The 15,381-nt window shown below is 42.0% G+C and overlaps 1 protein-coding gene across 7 annotated transcripts in view; it reads left to right on the top strand.

The window, feature by feature from the left end:
* Fsip1 (fibrous sheath interacting protein 1) overlaps positions 1-15,381 on the top strand; it is a 147,430-nt gene that overhangs the window by 10,874 nt on the left and 121,175 nt on the right. For 6 of the 7 annotated variants that reach the window (XM_035446115.1, XM_027422227.2, XM_027422226.2 and 3 more), the window contains exons 6-9: positions 7,031-7,126; positions 8,226-8,350; positions 10,685-10,795; positions 14,315-14,473. In XM_035446115.1, the coding sequence (XP_035302006.1) occupies positions 7,031-7,126; positions 8,226-8,350; positions 10,685-10,795; positions 14,315-14,473 (491 nt within the window). The remainder of the gene's footprint in view (positions 1-7,030; positions 7,127-8,225; positions 8,351-10,684; positions 10,796-14,314; positions 14,474-15,381) is intronic. The other variant, XM_027422228.2, reaches the window with a different exon arrangement.

Consider the following 15,381-nt stretch of genomic DNA (forward strand, 5'->3'; position numbering starts at 1 on the left):
CTACAACTGGAACTGCCCTACGGCCCAGCGACACCGCTCCTGGGCATCCACCCAGAAGACTCCATATCCTACATAATACAGGCACACTTGGGTCTGCTGCAGCTCTGTTCACAATAGCAAGAAAATGGAATCAGTCTAGCTGTCCATCAAAAGGTGAATGGATAATGAAAATGTGGTATGTGCACACAATGGCGTTTTATTGGACAGTAACAACGAGGTTTTCAGGAAAAGAACCGATTTCCAGGGAGGTAGGTGGCCCAGTGTCAGAAAGACAAAGAGCGCATGTTCTCGTTCCTATGCCGATCCTAGATTCCAATTTGTAGGTATGTATGTTTATGTGGGAGCTAGTGTGTGTCGAGACCATGGAACTAGGAAAGGGCCCACGGGAAAGGGAAAAGCAGCGTTGAGGGAGGCAGATGGGGAGGGTAACAGAACACAGAATATGAAAGCCGGCCAAGCCTATGGAGACATTCTCATTGAGGATCCCCTTCTCCCTAGCTTGTGTCAAGTTGGCATAAAAACTAGCTGGCACACTTATATCTACCCATAGCGTGTTTCTGTGTGGTTAGGAAAACAGGGACCCTGTGACCAGGAAAGGGCCAAGTTTTTGCACATCGTCCACTGGGTGGCAGCATCTAGTCACAACCCGTTCTAAAAGGCGCAAAACTCTTAGCATAGGTCCTAGTTTGCCTGAACTTAAATTTCACACCTAGAGGTGATTCCTGAGGTCTTCCCCGAATAACAGCTCCTCAGAGGAGACTATGTTCTGCCTCCTCAGCTGCTGCTCCCCTTTCTTTTCTCTTATGAGTCTAGTGTCTTCAGCATTTCTCTCTTAGGCTGTTCAGTGTCAGTCTCTTTATCGTGTCATCCTGCTATCCTTGTTCCCCTATGGTGTAATTGTATTAGTTATCTATCGCTGCAAAAAAAAAAAAAAATTAACCTCAGAAGTTGGTGTATTAAGAAAACAAGCAGTTCTGCCCTTAGAATTTCAGCTATTTTGGAGGAGTGTGGCCAGGTGGTTCTGACTAGGTTTCCTCATGACACAGTTGATGGTTAGGGTTTTTGTCATCTGAAGGCACTCCTGAAGGTGCTCCTGGAGCCCGAGGCTGCTTCTAAAACCACTCACAATACTTCCTGGAAGATCTTAGTTCCCTGTACACTTTTGGCTGTGTCTCTTTAAGTTTCTTATGAATTTCATGAATTCCACTGTAGAATACTTACACGTCCTTACAAATTGGCAGCTTGCATCCCTTAACACGGGAAATAAGTATTCAATAGATTAGGTTATTTTTAGCATTTCCATGATTACTAGACAATATTAACAAGACTATGGTGTCTCATATTCCAGGGAATTTGGTAGGTCTCACATATTTATTAGCTATCAACTGGTTTCATATAGCTCTTTGCTATTACTATTCCAATTGGTGACTTCTTCAACATATTTTCACAACTTCTAAGTGATATGGAGAAAAGATAGAGGCTTTTTATAATTTTATGATTAACTATATTATAATTTATACTCTATTATGCAATATTTTATGATTAATTAGATCATGTTATTCATTCTGACTATCTTTAGTTGTATGCCTTGGATCTTATTAATTTTGAACATATCAACCAGAAAAAAATATTAATTTTTGTGTGTCTTCTTCAATAATTGTTCCCATTCCCAACACCAACCATAGACTTAGTGTTGGAGATTTATTCAATCCATTTCAATAGCTATTTGAGTTACAGATTTCTTTCTTGATAAAATTAACATTTTTAAATTAATAGATTTAAATAATGAATCTGTTTTTTATTCCTAGGTCAGCTTATGGAAGATGATTCTTTTAATTGGTATCGATTTGAAAGGCTGAATTTATTTTGTTTCTATAAAACAGGATTAGAGGCAGAGAGATGGCTTAGTGGATTAAGGTGCTGGCTGCCAAGCCTGATTAACTGAGTTCCATCTTCAGAGCCTACATGGCTGAAGGAGAGAACCAACTCCCTCAAGTTGTCCTGTGACCTCCACCTGTGCACTATGGCGTGAACACACCCACACATATATGCATATCTATGCACACAGATATATAAGTAAACAGAATGCAGAAGGATTAGATTTTGTGTGTGTGTGTGTGTGTGTGTGTGTGTGTGTGTGTGTGTGTGTTGTAGTGGAAGTGGGAATAGTAGGTGTGTGTACTTTGTTATCTTTGTTAACATCAGAAATTGAGTGCTCATGGCCATCCATTTATTTCTATGTTTGAAACAATTTACATAACTCGGGGATTGTCTGTTCCCTAAAAATCTGAACCATTTCATTGGAAACACCATCTGGCTCAGATGGTCTCTTGGAGGCAGTTCTGTGACTCTTCCGGGTGTCTCTCCCACGCACTGTCCTCCCGTTTACTGGTTCTTCTGGAGTCAGTTTGGGCAGGACTCTGCATACGCAATAAGAACAACCTCACTAATACAGCTCTTCACATCAGTATCCTAATAGTAATTCTCCACATTGTGTATCTTCTTAACTATGCCTAATTTTGTTCCTGGTTTTCCCTCTGTGAAAAAAAATGAAATTAAGAAAAAAGTAAGTCTTTTAATTTTAGCATGACTCCAAATTCAGAGAAAAGTTACAAGTATGGTACAGATTTTTTTTTTCTGTTTACACCACCCCATCGGGGCCACCGTTCATGAGTGTGATGTGTCTGAAGCAAACCAGTGTTGGTATGACCTTATTAAGCAAAAGCCAACTTTATTCACATCTTGTTAGGTTTCCCTAATGTTCTTTCCCTGCCCCAGGACTCCGCACAGGACATCACATCAGATTAGCCCTCAGGCTTCCTTAGTCCTCTCTTAGTTGTGCCACTTCTGGTGGTTCCTTGTTGGAGAAGATCTTGGCAGTTTTGAAGCACACTGTCAAGCATCTTGTAGCCTATCCACCAGCTGGGATAATCTCTTGATTTTACCATGACCAGACTGAATTGCACACTCTTGGGAGGAAGATGACAGTGTTAAAGTGCCGTTTTCATGACGCACCACCCTGTTGATGTCAACAGCCCTCCCCTGGCTGAGGAAGTGTTTGTCTGAGTTTTCCATTGTAAAGGCATGCCACCTCCCTCTCTTCCAACTGAGGCTTTTCTGTGGAAGTGGCCGTGTACAGTCTCTGTCTGAGAAGTGATGGGCCATGCTTTGCCTCAGTGAGAGCAGAATATGGGCCTACATTATTCCAAGTTATTCTGCCGGAGACATTGGTCTGTTTTCTCTTTTATTCACTCATTTGTGTCAGTATTGGACTGATGTTAGTGGATTTTGAGTTGGATTTCAACACCATTTTAGTGGATTGACTATACTTTCCCATTTTGGCCATTAGATGTCTCTTTGCATCCCTTTGCACCATTTCTGTCACTGTGGGATTTGTTTTGTTTCTCTTGCCAGGCATTATCTTCTCTTTTTGGCTTTTGACCCTTTTGTATTTCCCACCCTAGTCTTGGAGTCAGCCATGTCTCCAAGGAGCCCCGAATCCTGTCACTGGAGAGTGGTGTTAGAGTCAGCATCTCGATGCCAGGTGCAATTTCTGCTAGGAAAAGAGATGTATGTGCATCACCTGTTATGCACATGTCTGTAAGTATACCTGTATGTAGCCATCTCTGTAGGAGCTAATATTGAGTTAACACACACTCATGTGTCTGCTTGTACTCCGTCATCCCACGTGAACCATTTTGTCCTAACCCTCTGGCTTATCTGTAATGTTTATTCCAACAGTGAGAAACCTCTTCCCACCCTGTGCCATCTCTTTACTTAATTGTTCAGTTGCATGGTATACAGACAGTATCGATAACCCATAGAAAACACTTTGATCACCTGGAATGTACTTCTCACATTTAGTTTCTGTTACCTTTGGTCTTTTAGGTTCCGTTTTTTTCAGAGTTAGAGGTTTGGAGCTAAGCAGGCACCTTTTCATATGTTTGTTTTTGTTTCTATTTAATGAGATTGTGTTATTTATTTGTCATATGTTTGGATTGTCTTGCCACATTTCTGCATTCCATATTTGGGATTCCTCAATCTCTTAAGTGATTTTCTTTCAGAAGAATTTACAAACATCGATTTTTGTCCTTTATGTTCTGGTGGTAAGTGTTTTTTTTTTTTTTTTTAAGGCATAGTGCCACACATTCACAATTATTGCATTATATAGAATAGTCTTTCTGCCCTAAAAGAACCCATTGTGTGAGTCTTCATTCAACTCTCCTTCCTTCCCCAGCCTTCTAACTGCCACTGTTTTACTTTATTTATAGTTTTGCCCTTTCAAGAAAGTTGTGTAATTGGAATTTTCAGTGAAAACCTTTCCAGACTACATTCTTTCACTTAGAAGCGTGTACTTATGCCTTTTGCTGACATGGCAGCTAGCCTTTTTTTTTTCTTTTTGGATCATTATGAATATTTCATTCTACTGATTACTATCTGTTCTAGTTGCATTTTTGTAGCTATGATAAAATACCCTGACAAAAAGCAATTTAGGGGAGAAAGAACTTTGGAGTTCACAACTCCCTGTTACAGTTCATCGCTGTGAGAAGTGACAGTGGCAGAAGCTTGAGACAGCTGGACACATCACATCCACAATGAAGGGAGAAATGTATGCATGAACCCTCTTGCTTACTTGTGCTCAGCTCGATTTATCCACTCCTATACATTCCAGGACCCCTTGTCCAGGGAATAGTGCTGCCCATAGTGGACTGGGTCTTCTTAACATCATTTACCTTAAGGCACTCCCTCCCCCGCCAGACATGCTCACATACCAATCCTGTGTAGACAATCCTTACTGAGACTCTCTTCCCAGGATTCTAGGTTGTGTTAGGTTGACAGTTAAAGCTAACCATCATTTGTTCCCAAGGAGCTGTCATCATCATCATCATTATCATCGATGACTAGCCAATGAGTCTCATGGATCTTTCTGTCTTTGTCTCCCCAATGCTGGGATTACAAATATGTACTACCACGCCTGACTTATTTTGCATGGGTTCCAGAGATTGCACTGAGGTGCTGTGTTTGTGCAGTGGGCACTCTACCACCTGAGTTATCTTTCCAATCCCAAGATCTTTAATTTTAATGAAGAACAATTTATCAATTTTAACCTTGTGGATGGTGTGTGAGCCTTGTTTTGTTTTATTTTGAATCTCACCATGTAGCCCTCATGGGCCTGGAACTCATTGTGTAGGTTGGCCTCTAACTCGAAGAGATTCATCTACCCCTGCCTCCTAAGTGGTGGGATTAAAGGTATACCTCCACACCTGTCTTGGCATGCTTTTCAAAACAAAAGATTTCTCTGTGAAACAAACTGGCAGAGTCAACATGTCGTGTTAAATCAAAGAGAAAATTGATTTTTAAGATTGTCTTAGGGTTGCCAGGCAGTGGTGGCACACACCTTTAATCCCAGCTGTTGGGAGGCAGAGGCGAGCAGATCTCTGTGAGTTCGAGATCAGCCTAGTCTACAAGAGCTAGTTCCAGGACAGACTCCAAAGCTATACAGAGAAACCCTGTCTCAAAAAACCCAAAACAAACAAACAAACAAACAAGATTGTTTTAGGACTGAGTGGTGGTGGTTTATTCCTTTAATCCCAGGACTTGGAAGTGGGTGGAGGGTGGCAGAGGCAGGCAGGCATATTTCTGTGAGTTTGAGGCCAGCTGGCCCACAAAGCAAGTTCCACAGCAGCCACAGCTGTTACACAGAGAAACCCGGCCTTGGAAAACAACAACAACAACAAAAGATTACTGTAGGAGAACATCATGACCAAAAGCAACTTGGGCAGGAAAGGGTTTATTTTAATTACACTTCTGGATACAGTCCATCACCAAGGGAAGTCAGGGCAGGAACTTGAGCAGGACTGGAACCTGGAGGCAGGAACTGATGCAGAGGCCATGGAGGAGTGCTGCTTACTGCTTTGTTCCTTGTGGCTTTCTCAGGCTGCTTTCTGATAGAACCCAGTACGACATGTACAGGGATGGTACCACTCACAAAGGGCTGGGCCTTCCCACATACTTGCCCATAAGCAAACCTTATGGAGGCATTTTCTCAACTGAGAGTCCCTCTTTCTAGCTTGTGTCAAGTTGACATAAAACTAGCTGGGACAAAGATGCTTAATAACTAAATTTGCTAACACAAGAACATATAAAAATTTTTGAAGATTGTAATGTCCTGTTTTCTTCATGTTGCTTAGCCTCAGAGAAGAACACTGACTTCTACTAGTCTCCCAAATGTACTCGCTCCCTCTTTTAAATTAAAAAGTTGTGTGTGTGTGTGTGTGTGTGTGTGTGTGTGTGTGTGTGTGTGTGTGTGTGTGTAGGTAGGTGGGAGTGCATGCCATTGCACATGTGTGGAGGTCTGAGGACTTTGTGGAATTGATTCTCTCCCTCTCCATCCCTACTTGGGGTGGAGCTCAGGTCATGAAGCCTGCATAAGTGCCTTGGCCCATGGCACCATCTTGCAGGCCTTGTCTTTTTATTTATTTATTTATTTTGAGACAGAGTCTTATGTAACCCATACTGAGACACTTGCTGTGTCTCAGACAGTGACCTGTACTCTTGGGCCTCATGCATCCTCTCCCTATTGCTGGAATTGCAGGTATTTGCCACCATGCTTAGCTCAAAGGCATTCTGATAATGGCTGACTATACCTTCAAAATCTTCAACTTAGAGGCTTAAAATAAAAAGGGAAAATGTAATTCTGTTAGTGAGTGGGCATATTGTCTGTATCACAAGTGCTGGGATCTGCCTAGGCCATCAATAGAGAATTGTGATGCTCTAGCAGGCTCTTGTGCATCTAGGAAGGGCCGTCTGGCTGTCTTGTGTTGGGAAGAGCTCTCTGGCTGTCGTCTGCAGTTCTCCATGGCCCATGTGATGAAGACTGTCATTTCAGTGACACTGACAAAAACCAGTTCACAGGTGTGGAGGGGATTGAGGAATAGTAGAGGACTCTTCATCCTCTGTCTTACTGCAACTGTGTACATTATTTTATTTTGTGGAGATTGAACAGTGCTTTTTTCTCTTTTTGTATCAGTAGAGCCTTGTGAGTTTGAAGACAAATTTTTCTCAGTGTTTCATACTCAGATTCCTCCAGAAAATTATGAAAAATTCTTGCAGAATATCAAGAAGGGTATGTTTAATTTATGTGATTATATAGATTGTTACAAGAGGATGCTGGCTATATATGGAAATACCCATGGGTAAAGAGGACTTGGTATAATTTATAGTAATGAACAGATAAGAAGAAGCAGCTAGAGTTTGGTACAGCATAAGGGCTGAGGTTGTAGCTCAGTGGCAGAGAACTCACCTAAGACATGAGAGGTACTGGATTCAATCAGAGCGCTATGAAGATATGTGGATTACAACCTTTTGTGAGTTGATCCATGGTAAAGGTACTTACTGAAACATCATTATTGCATTCTCTTACTGGATGTTTGAAATTTTGCCTGGTAGTTTTTAAAAAGTAGATTGTAGACTTCCTGCTCCTCTGGCTCTTAGTCTTTTTTCACAATTCTAATTATGGGGTCATTTTGAATTTTTCAGTATTAGATTTTACCTGTGGTGTGGAAGAGATGAGACATTGAGCAAAACAGAAAAGAAACCTTTTTCAAATACAGAAAGGATTTCCCTTCCATGACGTTTTCTGAGCCTTGGGTGCAGGAGTTGTCTTATAGCTGTATCATTTGGGGCTGGACACCCCACCATCATTTATTCTCTGCATTTTGATTAGTTGTGAGAGAGGGAGAAAGAGTTTTCTTCAGGAAAGAGCCTCCCAATTGGTTATCCAATACCAAGTGGTCAGCCCTGAAATCATACATACAAGTAACTTTATTCAGGTTGCATATATATATATATATATATATATATATATATATATATATATATATATGTATCAGCAGTGAAAGGAAAAGAGGCCATGATTTGAGAGCGTGAGCAAGTGGTGGTGGTGGTATGGGTTCGAGGTAGGAAAGAGAGAGAGGGAAATTATATAATTGTATTTTAATTAAAAATATTTTAAAAGTAGGCTGCCACTGATAGAAATCTGGCTAAGGAGCACAGGGAAAAAATAAATCTAAAACAAAGAAAAAGTCCATATTATGTTTCTGGGTCATGAATTCAAAAATTATTTCTTCTATGTGTGTTTTTAAAATATATTTTGACGTATAATGAACTTTGAGTATGATTCACAATTGCAATAATGAGATCACTTTGAACTTTTTCAATACTAGATCTTACCTGTGATGTGGGAAAAAATGAGACATTGATCGAAACAGAAAAGAAACCTTTTTCAAACACAGAAAGGATTGAGCTCAGGAGCAAACTCAGCCAGGATTTTATTAAGCGAAACATTGAGGTGGGTATCTCACGATTCAAGAGTCGATGTGGGAGTGAGCCAGTGGCAGAGGGGGTCACGGCGTGCACTTTATTCATCGTCTCTGTCTGTGTGTGAGGGTGGCATGTGTGCATGTGCGCACACATGGGCCCACATGCCTGTGCAGGCTTTCCGGTCTAATCACATCATGTCTCCCTTCTTACCCTGCCCTACCCTGTCTCCTATCTATCCCGTCTCCTTCAAAACTGCTAGCTGCAACTAGACTTTATTTTATCACTCAGAAATAGTCTAGTTCCTGAAATGGAAAAGAGCTTTGAGCAGCGCTTCCCCTCCAGATTTTAACTTGTGCATCAATAAAGTGTTTATTTATTGACTCATTTTGTTACGAGACTTGATATTGTAGCTACAGCATTTAGAACTGGGAGCGACAAGCGTTCCTGGCAGAGCAGCAAAGACCGGCTCAGAGAGATCAACTGGTAATCTACACTCCTCTGACCCCCCCTCTGGTCCCCCTCTGATCCCCCCTCCTGTCCCCCTCTGATCCCCGAGCACTTGGTCACCATCCTTGATTGAGGAGTTCATCCTTGGCGCACCGCAGTCCAGGCAACCTGATTTAGTTTGTCTTTAAAGTGGACGAAGATTAGTTAAGGGCACAGGGACTCCTTTATTTAATTAATCTACAAGAAACGTCTGTGGGGTTGGACAGAGGCTCACAGTAACGACTTGGACAGCTAGTCACGGGACAGCCATACTGGTGAGGGTAAAGCATCAGCAAGATGAGAGAGCTGTGTTTCCTCAGCTCAGGCCTGAAGATTTTCTCACAACTGGCATGCCATTCCAGGCAGTTTGGTCCCCGAGTCAGTCTGCCACTGTGAGGCCGGCCTCTGCCATTCTCAGTCTTCTGTGTGACTTCAGGGAGCCGTCTCCAATTTCATCTGCTCTTGTCTCTGCTGGCCCATTGGGTCTTACACTGTTTCATTTTCCAGGAATAGTGGAGTTCTCTGTTTCTGAGTTCTTGCTGTCACACACAATAACTCCAGTTTAGATTCTCCTTCTCTCCTTTTAGCAATGGCAATTGAGTCTTTATTTAATTCTAGAAATTAATTTTTGAGATAAGTTCTCATGTAGGTTGCACTGGCCTCACACTTGGTGGGTAGTTGAGGATGACCTTGAACTTCTGATCCCTCTGCTTCAGCACCCCAAGTGCTGGGATTATAAACATGCACCATGGTGCCCAGCTTTATGAGGTGCCAGAGATTGAACCAAGGCTTCTTGCGTGTGAGGCAAGTCCTACCAACTGATCTGTATGCCTAGCCCTGCATTCTAGAAATTTAAAAGCAGTTTCACTAAGTGGCTGCACACAGTACCACATACTAGAAAGTAGCCAAGTGTCCTTCTTGGTGTCTCGGCAAATGTTTTTCTGCTTCTGCATCAGCATATCTATGTCTTCTACACCAATACACCTATATGTCTATCATCCATAGCTATATATCTGGGGAGAGAAGCTTGGAAGCAGCAGAAACATTTTTTTAAAATATATAAAAATGACTTTTGTAATCGTTAATAAGAAGGCCTGCCTGGAGCCAGTGAGATGACACAGTGGGTAAAGGGTGCTTGCCCCAAGCCTGAGTTCTATTCCTGTACCCACGCAGTGAAAAGAAAGAACGGTCCCTTCAAGTTGTCTTCTGACCTCTACATATGTGCTGTAGCCAACAAATGCATACAAGAACACACACACACACACACACACACACACACACACACAGAGAGAGAGAGAGAGAGAGAGAGAGAGAGAGAGAGAGAGAGAGAGGAGGACTTGCATATACTGGAAATATTTGTTTGGAGAATGCCATTTATAAAAGATTTGTCATAAAATAAGATTACCTAGCTGCTGCTGTGGGGGTGAGCCTGGCTGTGGTGGGAGAGCGAAGTGAGCAGCTCCTGCCTGCCTGCTGCCTGCAACCAGTTGTGGGAGGACTCTGGCCTCTATTAGAGGCAGGAGGGAGAAGTGTCATTCATATCTACATTCCCTCATCCTGGACCTGTGCTCAAAGTGAAGGCTGTGTGCCAACAACAGTCTTTGCAGTGACTGCTGAACCAGAGATCTGAAGCCAAGGTCATTGTTCTGCTTTCTGTCTATCATCATGTGAGTGACTGGTTCCATTTCAGGTCTCTGCTTAAATTCCTGGCATAAAAAAAAAAAAAAAAAAAAAAAAAAGGATTACGTAACAAATCAAAATGCCTAACCTCTCAAATTTTAAAACTTAATATATCTATTTTGTAGAATTCTCATTTTTTTTTACTGGAATACACTTTGCACTACATGTTTACATTTCTTACTAATATACTCCATAGTTGGCCAAGAGTTCCAGAAGCCCAGTGTTTATGATTGACAGAGAGAAGAAAAGGCTGGATGAACTCCTGAAAGGTCTGGACAATACAGATGCAGGACTGTCCAGTTCTGAGGTACGCTAACTTGTCAATGACTTCACCTCCCTTAATCTTTATTATGCTATGGTCTCTTAAAACAAATTTATATCTTCCAGTTAGAGGATAGTCTTTGCATTTAAAATCCTAATGTTTTCAAAGAGTATTATTTCCTCAGAGTAACGTGCTCTCCTGTGTTACCCTCAAGCACTTGACATTCTGGTCTGACTTTTATTTTCCGGGATGAATAAGGATTAGATAGGACCTGGAGCTCTGGGCCCTGCTACACCCACTTTAACTGCTATCTGTGTGTCAGATTGCCTGCAGCCAAGTGGGAGACCAGGACGTAGAGGTGCAGAGGGTATCGTTTACTGGAGGTTGGGGAGCAGTCCATGCGAAGTGACAGCTGTGGGCACGGGGAGGGTGTATATCAGATGAACACTAGGCCTCAGCTCTGTAACTTCCCTGGCTGCCAGGATCCAACAAATTTTTGAGAGAAGCTAGAAAATCAGATTTTTAAATGGGACACGTGTTTTAAATGTCAGCATTCAATTCTTTGGAAAAAATTCTGTGTGGACAAACATAATAGCTCTTCTCCTCCTCCAAATCCAAAGCAAACCTTGGAGCCTCACAGATGACAGCCTCTAGGGCCCTGTGGGTGCTGGGTGCAGGAATGGAGGTGAGGTTACTTCAGCTTTGCTAATCATGGTAATTGTCTTAGTTTATCAACAAAACTTAGCAGAATTAGATACCTGGGTTTCATTTTTAGTTATTGAATTAACCTTGAAGCTTGTCAAGCTACTCCCTGACAGTGAAATTTTTGGGATTAATATTGCTTTGGCTTATTGACTTAGTTAGTATTTATGTTTTATCCATCACATAATTTTAAGCTGTATAATATCAATTTAAACAGTATTTTTGTTATTCTTAACTCTTTTTTGTTATTTAGAATGACAACTGATAATATTTAGGTTTCCTGACTTCAAATTATGTATTTTAATGATCATACTTGATGTTTTATTCGCTACCTTTCCCCCCCACTCACATTATTTGGGAATCCAGTCCTATTTCTGACCTGGTATTGTTATTATCCCCTAACTTCAGAAGTAGTTCCTTGCACTGGCTGGTTTTGCGTGTCAACTTGACACAAGCTAGAGTCATTAAAGAGGAAGGAGCCTCAGTTGAGGGAATGTCTCCATGAGACCAGCTGTAAGGTATTTTCTCAATTAGTGATCAGTGTAGGAGTGCCCAGCCCGTTGTGGGTGGTACCGTCTCTGGGCTAATGGTCCTAGGTGGTATAAGAAAGAAGGCTGAGCAAGCCAGGGGGAGCAAGCCGTAAGCAGCTTCCCTGCATGGCCTCTGCATCAGCTCCTGCCCCCAGGATCCTGCCCTGCTTGAGTTTCCATCCTGACTTCCTTCAGTGATGAGCACCTATGTGGGAGTGTGAGCTGAATTTTACCCTTTCCTCCCCAGCTTGATTTTTGGTCATGGTGTTTTGTCATAGCAGTAAAAACCCAGCTAAGACATCTTGGCCAGTCTAGATTTGTTGTAGGATTGATTTTCTCCCCCCCTTCCCCACCTCCCCCCTTTACTTTCCTCTAGGATATGTTGGAATCATTTGAAGTTTAGTTTCAGAATGTTAAAAGTTTTTAACCCTTGAAACAATATATTTCTGATACTTTAGGAATTCTTGTTTTTAGTTGTGTGTATATGTAGTTGGAGTTTCTTGTCCCACCAGGTCCCGCCACCCTTTCAGACCCAAATAAGCACATGGAGACATACATTAATTATTAAACTGTTGGCTGATGACTAGGGCTTCTTAATTGGCTTAATTATTAACCCATAACTACTAACCTATGTATTTCTACATGGCCTTATCTTACCAGAGAATGCCTGACATGCCCTATCTTCCTGGTCTCCTACATGCATCTCCTTGTGGTCTCTGCCTGCCTTTCCCAGAATCCTCCTCGTCTCCTAGTTCCACATAGCTTCCTGCCTCTATTGGCAAACAGTGTTTTACTCAACCAAGAAGAGAAACATATATACAGAAGGACATCCCCTATCATGTATATGTGTATGCAGTAAATATGTGTGTACAAGTGCTGTGTGCATACATCCCTATACATGAGTGTGGAGGCTGCAGACTGATGCCCTTGTAGCAAAGCAGGTTTTGTAGTGGGACCCAGATTACTTATGTCTGATAATAGTGAGTGGAGGAGCCTGGCTGGTGGTTACTAAGTTACTTGCTTGATCCCTAACTGGAAAGGAGGCTGGGAAGATCGTCTCTGGTTTCTATCTCATGGGGGTGAAGCACCTGCAAGCCAGAAAGATTAAGCTTCCAGTGCCAGTGTCTAGGTGGTGCTGGACAAGAAGAACCAGACAGTGTTACCTTCCGTGGTGATACATTGTTTATGATTTGTTAAAGTCACGGGAGATCAAAATAGCAAAGCAGCCATCCTAGTTAGCTATAGAAGCTAGGCAGTGGTGGTACACATCTTCAATCCCAGGACTCAGGATTAAGAGGTAGACAGATCTCTGTTAATTCAAGGCCACACTGACTATACTAAATTGATCCAGTCTTAAACAGCTTACACAAAGGTGATCTCAGCACCGGGGATCACAAGCCTTTAATCCCATCACTAGGGAGGTAGAGACAGGAGTGATATGGCTGGGTGGAGAAAGAAATATAAGGAGGAGGTGACAGGATCTGAGAGCCTTTTGCCTCAAAGGATTCATGGGGACAAGATTGCCATTTTAGCTTGGTAGAGGTAAGACCTACTGGCATGGCTGCTTTGATTTTCTTATCTTCAACTTGGAGCTTGAACCCAGTATCAGTCTCTGGGTCTTTTACAGCCTTCCATTTAATATAATTTCTTGCTGCAATTGCATGGTGCCTGGACATTAAAGTTTCTGTTGGTTCCATCTATAAGTTCCTTTAACTCCAGCTTCATTAAAAATAATTTCACTCAGGGAAGAGTTTTAAATTAATTGCTATTTAGTCATTAATTCTATAATTTTTGTTTTGGTAACTATTACTTAGATCATTCAGTATTTATATCAATTTTATTTGGGAAATTAATCAACCAGTTACTTATTTGTAACTATTTGGGTAATACTACTTTCCTTGTATTTTTAGACTTTTAGGCTTTTTACAGTTTTTTTTTCTGTAAATAACATGACATAGTAATAAACCTGAGGTCAGTTTTCTGGGGTGCAGAAACCACAGTTGAACACTGCTCTTCACACCTTGTTCTACTTTTGCAGGCAAGAGTCTAACAAGTCCTGGATGTAGCTCTTTGTGCCTGTTCAGATTGACTCACCTGTGCCAGATGTGCCATGAACGTTCACTGTGACACTTTTGAACAAATGCTATAAATGGATCTCATTTTTTTTTAAAGTTTTATCTTTATTTATGTGGATGCATGTATGCTGTCATGTGTGTGTGCCCACAGAGGCCAACAGAGGGCATCAGATCTGGAGGATGAGCTACAGATCTAAAAAGTATGTTTTGAAACAAATGTAGCCGGTAATCACCTGTTCACCTTGGTTTCCTTTTAGGGTGAACCATGTGGTTGGCTGGACCCTGGAGAAGGCTATACCCTTGCAGCCACTGAGTCTCAGAAGCTGGCTCAGATTGATACAAAACTGCAGGAATTCTCTGTGGTCTCACCAACTGTCTTCAGCCTCTCTCCAAGACTTGAGAGTCAGAGCAATAAGGTATGGCTTCTTTTTTGTTGTTGTTATTGGAGGGGGGGGAGGCGGATTTGAGACAGGATCTCTCTATATAGTCCTGGCTGTCCTGGAACTTGCTCTGTAGTACAGGCTGGCCTCGAACTCACAGAGACCTTCCTGTTTCTGCCTCCCAAGTGTTGGAACTAAAGGCGTGCACCACCATGCCTGGCCAAATGATATGTTTAACTCAGGAGCTTGCAAATTGTTGAGGTTAATGTATGCATGGCTACTGCACATACTCTTAATCTCAACTAAAGAGGTTTCATCCCAATTGTTCTTCTATGAGTCCAATTGCAAAAATTTCAGTTTCCCCAGCAGTGTGTATTTTCTTTTGGTTATTTCTACTTTCTACTCTTTTTGTCTTCAATTGGGAATTTGCTGGGAAGGGGTGTTGTGTCCAAATTCTGAAACCCCCAAATCACCAAGAGACCCATTTTGATGCAAAAGCAAAGAGTCTTTTATTGTAGTTGTAATGTGAGCTAACCCCATTAGCTCAGCCTTTCATCCATTCATTGCGCTGGATAGTTGGAGAAAGACCACAAGAAACCACAAGGTGGGGAATATATCTGATAGCATAAGGGGAGTGTCTAGGGGTATGAAACAGCTTCAGTATTGGTGTGCTTCCGGGCTTGGATGACCTGTCCTGTGTTGATTGGTCAACTGGTTGTTATGGCCTATAGACCCTCCTAGGACGGTTGCTACGCTCTGCACATCACTGTTTTGCACTTGTTCATAAAGCACACCCAGAGCTGTAAAGCACAGCCCCGCCAGCTAACTTCTGATTGGTTCCTTGCCATGAGGCTATCTGACTTCCTAAGTAGAACAGGAGGGGCAAGGTCAGGCAAGTACATGTTAGTCTGTCATGGCTGCTAAAACAGGGGGCTGGTTCCTTC

Source organism: Cricetulus griseus, chromosome 6 (assembly GCF_003668045.3).
Source record: "Cricetulus griseus strain 17A/GY chromosome 6, alternate assembly CriGri-PICRH-1.0, whole genome shotgun sequence".
Taxonomy (NCBI): domain Eukaryota; kingdom Metazoa; phylum Chordata; class Mammalia; order Rodentia; family Cricetidae; genus Cricetulus; species Cricetulus griseus.